The sequence below is a fragment of the Podarcis gaigeae genome (genome assembly GCF_964106915.1).
Source record: "Podarcis gaigeae genome assembly, chromosome: 6".
Taxonomy (NCBI): Eukaryota; Metazoa; Chordata; class Lepidosauria; order Squamata; family Lacertidae; genus Podarcis; species Podarcis gaigeae.
Window position 1 is genome coordinate 96,055,473 of NC_139682.1, and position 11,660 is coordinate 96,067,132.

At 41.7% G+C, this 11,660-nt stretch overlaps 2 protein-coding genes across 5 annotated transcripts in view; both read right to left on the minus strand.

The window, feature by feature from the left end:
- RABGAP1L (RAB GTPase activating protein 1 like) overlaps positions 1-11,660 on the minus strand; it is a 148,531-nt gene that overhangs the window by 105,731 nt on the left and 31,140 nt on the right. The window lies entirely within an intron of this gene.
- Positions 52-7,559, minus strand: GPR52 (G protein-coupled receptor 52). Its single transcript, XM_083745736.1, has one exon. It carries the CDS (start codon positions 4,712-4,714, stop codon positions 3,620-3,622), a length of 1,095 nt encoding a protein of 364 aa, XP_083601862.1. The 5' UTR covers positions 4,715-7,559; the 3' UTR covers positions 52-3,619.

Sequence of the window (11,660 nt, forward strand, 5' to 3'; positions counted from 1 at the left end):
AAGAAAGCCACACACGGAGAGGGATGAAGCAAAACCTATTGCATTTGTGTGTTTTTCTTTGTGTGCTTCTCTGTTACATCTGAACCAGGAGAAGCTGTGACTGTTTTGAATCAGAACCTGGATGCAGTGGTGGGCTGGCTGAGGGTGAATAAACGGAGACTGAATCCTGGTAGGCAGTTCCCATGCCTGGGAGTTGGAGAGTTGCATTCCCTCTGAAGGAACTGGTACATAGTCTGTGAGTGGTCCCAGGTCCATCTTTATCACCAGAGGCCCAGGTGACCTCCATGGCCAGAACCAACAACTTAGACTGGTACATCAACTGCACCCTTTCCTGGACAGAGCTAACTTGGCGACTGCAATTCACGCATTGATAATCTCACATTTGGACCACTGCAATGCACCCTATGGGATGCAGCTAGCGCTGTGGTCTAAACCACTGAGCCTTGGGCTTGCGACGGGGTGAGCTCCCATTGCTCAGTCCCAGCTCCTGCCCACCTAGCAGTTTGAAAGCACGTCAAAGTGCAAGTAGATAAATAGGTACCACTCCGGTGGGAAGGTAAACGGCGTTTCCATGCGCTGCTCTAGTTTCACCAGAAGCAGCTTAGTCATGCTGGCCACGTGACCCGGAAAAACTGCAGACAAACGCCGGCTCCCTTGGCCAGTAAAGCAAGATGAGCACCACAACCCCGGAGTCGTTCGCAACTGGACTTAACTGTCAGGGGTCCTTTAGCTTTACCTTTTTTTAATACACCTTATGTATGGCCTTCCTTGAGACTAGTTTGGATGCTGTACCTGGTGCAGAACACAATGACCATGTTCTTGAGTGGAGCACCTGGACATGCACATATAAAGCTGTGCTGAATGAATTGCACGGGCTTCTGCCAACTATTGAGTAGTATTCAGTCTTGTTACTATCATATAAAGCTCTGAACAATTCTGGACTAGGTTACCTGAAACATCACCTGCGCTTGTACAAACCTGTAAGATCACTTAGATAATCTGGAGAAATTTTACTAATGATACTACACTCTACAGAATATCACAAGGCAGTGAGTTGAAAATGGGCATCTTTTGCAATTGCCCATGCATTGTGGAATGTCCTTTCCTCTGTGATAGGTGAACCACCATCCATCAATTGCTTCAGACAACTTGTAAAAACAAATATTTTTGCCCAGGGTTCCCCCGACCCATAAGAATGAACCCTGTTTTACTGAATTCCTGATTTTATTATACTCTTCCAGAGGCTTTTATATTGTTTCTGTTTTGTGATACCGTTTTATTATTTTTACATTGCATTGTATACTTTTAAGAGATTTTTAAATTTTAAGTGGTTTAGAACTGTTTTCAAACTAAGAATCCACAGAGAGCTTACTAATATATGAAGGAGTCAGACAACAAGGAAACTCCACAGCCACCACACTTATCTTGCTGCCCATGTCCTATGATTCTTAGACAGTGTACATTTAAAAAACAACAACCAGACAGGTCCTGCCACCAAGCTTAAAAACCAATCTGCTCTGAAACAATTCCCATGCAATACCTGTAAATTCACAACAGTAAACCATAACTAAAGCATGAACTACACATTTTAGGGCTACATATTTAAAACACCCAACCTCTTTAAACAAAACCAAACAGAAAGAGTAGAAAATACTAGTTCTAGCTCCTGCATATCAGGCGGGGGGAAACCTTATCACAATGATCTCATTTGTATGGGTTTGTATACCCATTTTTTCCTTCTCTTAGATACACAATGTGAAAACTATCTTTTGGTAATCTTTGCACTAAATTTTGTCCCAGAATTTTATTTCAGAAACAGTACTGGAACTTGTCTCAAATACTCTGGAATTTGAAAATTACTGAGGGTGACACCCAAAGGTCTCAACAACCCACATGCAAGGGACTTCTATTAAAGGAAATTGGACTTACCCTGCCTCTCCTCCCACAACCTGGCAGCCCTCTGCACATACCTAAGGTCTGCTCTGGAGTTTTTGGGAACCCTCAGGAACAGACTGGGGAGGTGCTGGGGGAGGAGAGGAAGGGTAAATCTCATTGCATCCACTGGATCTTGCCCTAAGAAACTGTCTTTGATAATAAGTCAAGTGTTTGGCCTTCCCCATTGGATACACCAGGTATACTCAACACAAAAGTACATAACCTTTGGTGCAAAAGGTTCTAGGGAGAATTTCATTATTAGTGTTCTGGTAAAATAAGAAATTATAGGGCAGACATTTAAAATGTTATTTTAATATCTGGTACATATGTTAAAAGCAACAGTCAGAATGTGGCAGATTGAGCCAAAATCAGTATTATATAAATTACTGATAACTGTGAGTACTATCCAGCACAAGTTAAGTCCCACTGGTTGTAATGTGAACTGGATCATGCCCTACATACTTAATGAGTCCTCACAAATTGATTATGGAAGCACCAACGCAAGTCCCCCACAAAACCCCTTAATTTGTGAACCCCTAACAAGATTTGCCCAATTCGCATTTAACACTGCAAGAAGTACTTCTGTAAATTCAACTCAAATTTTTATTTATCCCAAATTTAAAACAATGACTTAACAATATGCTAGGAAAACCATTAGGCACAGAATACAAAATGATCATTTTAAAAAATATACAGTGTTATATACATGCCGAGCTCATGCAAACTGCGATACATTCACAACTTATAACTAAAGTGGAACCTGCTTTTTTAAATTTACATTTAAAAAGTGTTATTGAGCAGCTAAGTCACACTGCTATTTGATGTTATTGCATATGCAATAAATTACAAAGCAAAAGCATTAGCACAAAAAGATGCCATAAATTTGTGCTAATTTAGTAGGCACTAGAAAATACAAGTTAATTTCAATAATTTGACTGTTGTTTCACTCAACGGTATATTCTCTCAAAGCTTGCCCCTCACATACATTGTGCCTAAAATTACTCCAGTCCCCTCAAACAGCTTGAGAACAGTAGATATAAGTGGGCAAGGAGACAACTATATGGACTTCTGACCCCAGAATAAATAATATGCCTGAGCAATGGGAACAAAAGGCTCCAAAAGAACAGAAAAGTATTAAGTCATTTATATGTGTTACACTAGAACATTAAAATATACTTTACATTATTTCCCTGCAAAGAAATATATTTAATTTTAAAATTACAGTAGTTTAAAAATGTTTTTGTACAAGAGACAAAACTACAAGATTGAAGCTGCCTCATATTAAAACATATATTTCCTAAGGACGTAATTGATAATCCATCACTTACTGCATCAAACAAGGTTTATCTTAATACAACATAATACTACAAATTCATCCACATATATAATATGTGACAATTTCACTATTACTGTTGATGAATTATTCTTTAGTTCTGAACAGATTAGTTCACACTACTGGAAGCTTTGCCCTACATTTACCAGTGATTCCCTCTTGTACCACAATTTCACCAAGAATCCATCTCTCACCATTCCAGCTACATGTTTTTCTTACAAATCACCATTCAATCCATAATTCATTTTCCAGTGAATAAATATTTATTGACTGTTTATTGCAGCAATATTCCAAAGGATAGAATACTACCTAGCCCAAATATCACATTGTATTTGTCTGTTTTAGTTCTCCTCAGATGGAGCAGGAATTAGCCCGTTTTCTAGGAACTGGGTCTTGAACAATGCTGTCTTTTTTATGTATACAAGATGAACACACAGTCTCTGACAATCTCCAAAGTCCCAATCTGAAAACACTGTTTGAGAGGCTATATATAACACAGTTACAAAAACTATTGCTTATAGCGAGCCATGTTGTTAAGAAGGACAGTGCTGGGTTTTCCAGCACCCTAGAACTCTCCAGCATAAAGTAGATGATGTAGGGGAGCCAGAGCACATAAAACACACTGGTTATACGAAATAAAACCATAGCATAGCGCCGGTCAGGGCCGTGCCCACTTTCTGCAGCAGTGTCCACTTCATGGCTCGGAAAACGAGCTCTCCTGTCATTTATCTCTTTGGTGTGCTGCCGGCAGATTTTGAATATGTGGAAGTATGTGAAACAGATGATGAAGGCTGCTGGAGCATATAGCAAGCACACAATAAAGCCAGTAAAATAGGCATTGGTAAGCCAAGAGGTTGCACACCATTCAAAAATGTCTCCATGATAACCTGGCTTTCCCCAGCCAAAAAAAGAAGGCAAAAAGATAAGGCAGGAATACAACCAGATCAAAACGATGCAGATTCTCAACCGGCAAGGTGTAACCAATTGGTTGTAGGTAAGTGGTTTTGTGATAGCAAGATAGCGATCCACACTAATAAAAGCAAGACAGGCCATAGAAACACTTTTCAGTACAGAGATGATATATCCAAAAACCTGGCAAGTCAAAGACTCGTGGACACCTGTAGAATAGTGCAGCAATGACAAGGTAGGAATCAAGCAGCTCACCCCAACAAAAAGATCAGCATATGCCATAGTCTGAATAAAATAGCTGGTGGTATAATGATGTAACAGTGGAGCACAGTGAAAGACAAAAATTACTGTTAAGTTACCAGTTATAATTAAAAATGTTAGTAAGACAATAATTAGAGTCTCAAGGATGCAGATATCAACAACACTGTAGTGTCCAAAACCAATTGGACAGGAGTAATGCTCAGATACATTCACTATGCTACCGCTCATATTCAGAGTCCTCCACTCAATCCAAGTGGACTGGTTCATGATCTGCATTACGTAACAATGTGTTCAAAACTCAGAACTAGGTGATTTGTGAGTCACCAGCTAATTTTGTTTACATATCCATTTCTCTGGGTAGATTTTAGAATGGCTTCTAAAACTGTTCATATTACAATCCAGAAAAGAGGCAAAAAGGCCACTGCTCAGCTTCTGCCTGTGCTCATTCCTTCCTTAGCAAAAGACAAGGCACTTCTAAACAAAGCACTTTGTTTAAGCTGTACTTTTGGAGGAGAGAAACACCAAAAAGGAGAGTAAAATATAATGTCATGATAAAAATATCTGCAAGTGCATTTTCCTGGGGGGAAACGTGAAGGAGGGAGTACTGGGTAGAAATTCTCAATGTAATGTTTTCTAAAACAAAAATTGTTAGGAGCTAAAAACTAGAAGCAAAGTAGATAAGAAGTCTAATAAGATGCTCATTCTAATATATTGTATCCTTCGGCTTTCTTCAAGGCATAATGTCATTTGTATCATCTTCATTCTGCATTACTAAGGTCAAGATTTGGGGCATCTTAATGCAAACAAATGTCATTAGTCTTTGGTAATGAGTAAATAAATATGTTGGGGCAGCAATCACTACATGAAGAACAGGTTCGTCCCTTCGATGAACAATATCCTCTCCATTTAGTTAACAAGACCACGTATAATAAAGGAAAGAAACAAATAGACATGATGTTGGATCTTCAGTCAAGCCAGTTAGAAAGATATGCTGTCCATTACAATATCAGACGTCAATAGGGTAATCCAAGATTCTCACGGAATACAAACTTGTCTTGCATTTAATTTCAAGAGCAACAAAAGATAAAAAAAATTTTTAGAAATAAAGCCACAGCTGCTACAGTGAAGTTCATAGCTCTATCCATGTCATTTCTCACCTCTATAGTGATGTCCACATTCTTTCGTATGTCCCAACACAATGAGATAATTAACTCTCATCTAAATTCTTCTAAGAAGCTAATGAAACGATGATTTAACAAGAAAAGCTGTCGTTGCATTCTATTACTCCATTAGTCTTCAGGCTTCATTTCCTCAGTTGCTACATACGCATTTCATTAGACAATTAAAACGATAACCATCTGCTTCAAAAATTCTTTATCTCAGAAGCAAATATTACCACATCCATTACATCTGCCACTCTGACACATCCAATGGAGTAAGAAGGCTCCTTCGATGCTCACTAATAAGCAGGTATTTGACTACTGTATGGATCTTTCATTCAGCGCATGCAGCAGTCTTGCTTTTTAACCCACCCACCATCCACACCCAGATCAAATGCATTGTTAATCATTTAAAGATACAGGAGAAATTACTCAGCTCACACATTTTAATTAAAAAGAAAATCCAAGGTCATTTCAATTTTATGTTAACAGCAGACTCTCTTTTCTCTTTTTGAAGTGCTGGAATCGCATTGGCACTGCTTAATGGTCCTTGCTGTGCCTTCTGGAAAAAGAATTCCTTACATGAGAAAGAAAAGATTTTTCTCTCGTCCTGCTGCAGCAGTGGGATGAATAGAAAGCATCCTTTTCTAAGTTTCATGTCTCATGTCCATCACCACCATGCTGTGCTGAAGGTCTTTATGCTTTTATAGCATCCACAGAACGTTGCCCATTGCTCATCTGTAAGCAGTTCAATCTATCTCAAAATTAAAATACTGTTAAAATTAAAATCTCTTGTCAAAGCAGTGAAGCGGTGCCTTGCATATATATTTGCTTTGTCAGGAGCTGCGGTGTAGACACAGAAATCCTATTTACTGTGATCAGTTTTGAGAATGCTATTGCTATTTCTCACATGCTCTCTTGTGATTTTACAGCTTGCACCTAAGCCTGCCCCTCCTCCGCATCCTTAGCTGATGCAGAAAAACTCGCCATCAGAAAGGTGACTCGGTCCTTCAGCCCCAATCAAAAGAGCAACCAATGGCTACTGCAGCTGAAACTGTCACTAGGTAACAGTTGCCAGGGACAATGCTGGCTTATAGCCTTCTACAGCAAGCCATGAATAAGAATGACAAACGAAGACAATTGAAAGTGACCAATCTCAATTAACATATTGAGGATTTTAGGGAAAGCATGCTTCTGCAGAGCTACATTCTTCCATCAAACAAGCAACGAAAATATCCATAGGAATAACTTACATGCTCCAACTCAAGATACCTTTAATGCACTAAAAATGAGCAGCAGCTAACCCGAGTCAGCAGTAATCTAATCCCTACTGGGAAGAAAGAGCTATTAATTATTAAACACATAAATAAGGGTTTGGTGTGGGGTTTTTTTTTTTTTAAAAAACCAACCCTCTGTAAGTCAAATGATTGTTTATCATTTGAAATTACAATGTGTTTTATTGAAATTAGTAAAACTTGGAAGCTCTTCCTTTAATCCCTTTCTAATTCAAATTACTATCACAATCATAATACAGAGGCATATAAATAAAGGTTCACTGTAAAAATGATTCATCTACATTTGTTTACATAACCACACATAGGAAAACAACTACAACTAATGCTAAAACTCTTAATTAAGTCATGTTATACAGCAACTCAGATTAAAAATGCATTACCACTACAATTCCATATTAAAACAGTTGGGCTAATTACAAACAAAACCAAGTCTATGGAATTTTACTTTTATTTCTAATAGCACTTCCGAATTCAAATTCAAACATTATAATTAAGGCAACAGTTCACTAACTGTATCATTAGATTCCCTGAAATCATAAAATTAGAGTACATGTTTTTGTCAGGAGGGTGGGAGTGAGGAGGGGTGCAGGGCAAATAGTAGAAAGAGATCATCACAGCTGCCACTATCCGGTGTGGAGCTGCTCAAAGGCAGCTAATAGATCACAGAGTGAACCGCAGACAGAACAGGGCCACAATGGAAAATTTCAGATTTTCAAAATATACTTAATTAGCATGCTGTTTTTATTATTCTTTTCCACCGATGGACCGCAGGTACGTACAAAAATAGAAGATACACGCAATTCTTCAATTTGATATTTTCATGTAACTATATTCAGCATGGAACTATGACCATATACAGTGGTACCTCGGTTTATGAATTTAATCCGTTCTGGAAGTCCGTTCTTAAACCGAGGTGCGCTTTCCCTAATGAGGTCTCTCACCGCCGGTGCCCTTCCACTGTTCGGCTTCCTTTCTTAGATCGAGGTAAAGTTTGCTAACCGGAACACTACTTCCAGTTTTGCGGAGTTTGTATACCAAATAGTTTGTAAACAGGGCTGTTCTTAAACCGAGGTACCACTTTACACTAAAAGAGATGGTCAACTGCAAACTTCTCTACTAAGCAATTATGTAAACACGAGGTGTATATATACTCAGATATAAACAATTACAATATTTTGAGTTGTCTTGTGCCAGAACGCTTCTTGCATACCAAGCATAGCTGCATCTGAGTGGAGGTTGGTCAAGTGACATTTCAAGAATAATTATTTTAAGTTTCCCCAAAATCTGGAAGCCTCTTCCCTGTCCGTCCCCCCACCCATATCCTTCCATTGGAACTCAGAAAAACTCCTGGAGATATCTCTGCCAGTCTCCCGTTTTCTGCCAGTTAGTTCTCTGGACCACTAAGTCAATCCCAATCCAAAACAACTGCTATCGCCAGAAAGTCAGAATAAGTCAATGCTCAGAAAGAGAGAGAGAGAGCACGGTTTTTTATATTCTCTGTCTCTCTCTCTGTCTCTCCCCACCAGCTCCAGGTCAGCACAAGCTAATGACTGGGTTCTGCAGGGCTTGGGCTAAAGTAGAACTAAAGCTGCCAGCACCCCACAACACCCTCAGCTTTGGGGCTTTCTATTGGCTACTACCAGGGACGCGGGGGCGCTGTGGGTTAAACCACAGAGCCTAGGGCTTGCCGATCAGAAGGTTGGCGGTTCAAATACCTGCGACGGGGTGAGCTCCTGTTGCTCAGTCCCAGCTCCTGCCAACCTAGCAGTTCGAAAGCACGTCAAAGTGCAAGTAGATAAATAGGTACCGCTCCGGCGGGAAGGTAAACGGCGTTTCCGTGCGCTGCTCTGGTTCACCAGAAGCGGCTTAGTCATGCTGGCCACATGACCCAGAAGCTGTATGTGGACAAATGCTGACTCCCTCGGCCAGTAAAGCGAGAAGATCGCCGCAACCCCAGAGTCATCCGCGACTTGACTTAACGGTCAGGGGTCCCTTTACCTTTAATATATGAATACTTTATTAAATAAATAAAATATTAAAGACACATGTAGTAGAATTCTTCCAAACACAGATTATGAGAAGCCACAAATGCAGATGGCAGAGACATTAAGGTAAGAGTGCGCCCTTTACCTTTTTGGCTACTACCAGCAATGGGTCTCCATGGGCTAGGGCAAAGCTAGGGCCTCCACTCCTTTCCGCTGGTTGGGTGGGGGTGAATCCAGTGGTGGAACATATGCCCGCGCTGTCCTGGCAGGCGCATTCCTGAGGGGCACAGGCACATGCTCCCCAGGGGCACGGAGGGTACCCTCCCAGGCGTGGGGTAGCTGCACACGCACCCACTGATCCCGCTTCCTTCCTCTCCCCTTCCCGCTTGCCTGCCTCCTTCCCATCCTCTCCCCTGCCTGCCTGTCTCCTCCAGTCTGGAGCAGCTGTCAGGGGAAGGGGGGAGCTGCTGCACCTGCTCCCGGCTGGAGGAGGCAGGCAGGCAGGGGAGAGGACAGGAAGGAGGCAGGCGAGCGGGAAGGGGAGAGGAAGGAACCGGCAAAGCAGCGCAGCAGTTTCCTCCGCCCCTTCCCCCAACAGCTCGTGGTAGGCGTGGGAGTCCGTGTCGTGGGCGGGCAGGGCACCGAATGTCACCTAGGGATGACACCCGGAGCTGTGCACGCGCACCCCACCTTCCTCTGCCAGACGGTGAATCCTGCACATCATACTAACACACACCCCAGCCCTTCAGCCAGGGGATGGGAGAGACTGGGTGGTATTCTTTCTGCCATTCTGATTTGGTGGTTTTACTTTGTATTTTTAAATAGTTTTTACCAATAAAATTTGTAACTTTATTTCGCACCAGTTCAACTGCCAAAGGCTAAGCTTCACTTGAGCTAGCATACTGGAATAATATTAGCATGTTTAGAGCCCACAGGCTGCAAACACCACCTGCCAGCATGTGTTTTGATATCTTGTAATATCACTGGTAGAGAAAGAGGTGTCACAGGCTCTCCAGTTTTAACTGCCTTGTTTGCTATGATACAAGTCAGTACAGCTCTGTGAAAGGTTCCCGTATGCCAGTGGTGTCCAACTTTTTTCCAAGAGGGCCTGATTTGATGAAGTGAAGGGCCGTGAGGGCAGACCAAAGAGCCAACCAAAGTTGTTGACCTTTTCTAGGATTGAAGTTTTTTAAGGATTTTACCCCAGAAAATAAACTGCCACAGGGGCCAGATTAAACCAACTAGTGGGCCAGATTAGGCCCCCGAAACGGACTTTGGACATGCCTGGAACACAGAACACCTCAGAACTGGAATTAAAAGTTATTTAGCTACATCTGTTTAATTAAACTTCATACCTGAGATCCAAAAAACTATATATGAATTTATGCACTAGGATTCTTCAAGTCCCACACAAACACACACTGAAACTCCTTGCACCCTCCAAAAGCCTCAACTGAAATGACTCTCTTCTTTAGAACCAAAGCTAACATAGCATAATAGTGAGGAGGAGTCAGAATTTTAAATTGCTGAAACCCACATAGCACAATCCCAGCCAATACTTGCCATGGGCTTTCATATGACACCTTGTTGGTACAATAAGTTGGTACAAATAAGCATTTCCAAAGCCCTTCATAGGGAAGCAGGGCTGTCTTAAGCATATGCGGCACCGGGGTGTAAAGATCCACCCGGCGCCCGCCCCCCCAGGTTGCCCAGTCCCGGACGCGCAGGAGGCTAGAGCCAGCCGGCCGGCCGGCCACCTCAGCATCTTGCTGGCTCGGTCGCCCCCGAACTCACGGTGCAGAGCTGCCTGCAGTAGAAGAGCCCGCCACGCCACTCCAACCGACGGGCGGGCTCTTCCCCGGACTCAACTCTTGGGCCCCGGACTCTCGGCCTGGCGCCCCTGAGAGCCCAGTGCCCAGGTGCCCCGCACCCCTAGCGCCTATGGGTAAGACGGCCTTGTAGGGAAGCACTGGCTAGACAGACATGTGGTTGAAAAATAGTTTCTTTGAAGTTTATTGTATGTTTCTGTTGCCGCATTTTTGATGTGATACACAGCAAGTTTTAAGGCTCAGTGATAAATTAGTAGAAATAATATTGGAAACTGTCAGAAGCTGACATACTGCTATTAATCTGGCAACAGTAATGTCAAAGTGCCTTGGAGGACTGAGCAAGAGACCAAAGGGCACAGAAGAGAGCTGCCACTCCTCTGAAGTCGGTAGCAAAGCTGGGAATATTAAAAGAATAAATCCGAAGTAAATGTGTTATCCAAGCTGCTGGTAACCAGCATGAAACTGCTGACTGGTAGCAAGATAACCAATCAAAATGGGGCCACACTGGATTTAAAGCCCCAGACACGGTGTATGTCTGTTTCAACTACTCAGGAGGAAAGTGGCCAAGTTACAGCTAGCAGTGTATGAACTTGTATTGTGTGCCTTCATGGATTTAGAATCAAGAATACTGTATGAAGTTAATTTTGCTGAGTCCATACACAGAGATAGATTATTAGTCACAATGAATCTGGTATTGCTTTTTTCATTTTATTATGTATAGGCTGCCTTTCAGGGTTACCTCTTCCAAGGCAGGTCACAACATATTGGAACACAAAATGTTGCAAATCAAACACCACAATGTAAAACATATCTAAGAGTACTTGCAGAGTATTTTTCTACCCCAGAAACGATAGAAAACTGGTAACAAAAATATATTATATCATACTTTATTGACCTGTTGGAAATCTGTGTTTGGAACAACATTGTCAATAATTATGGGAATATTAACAATC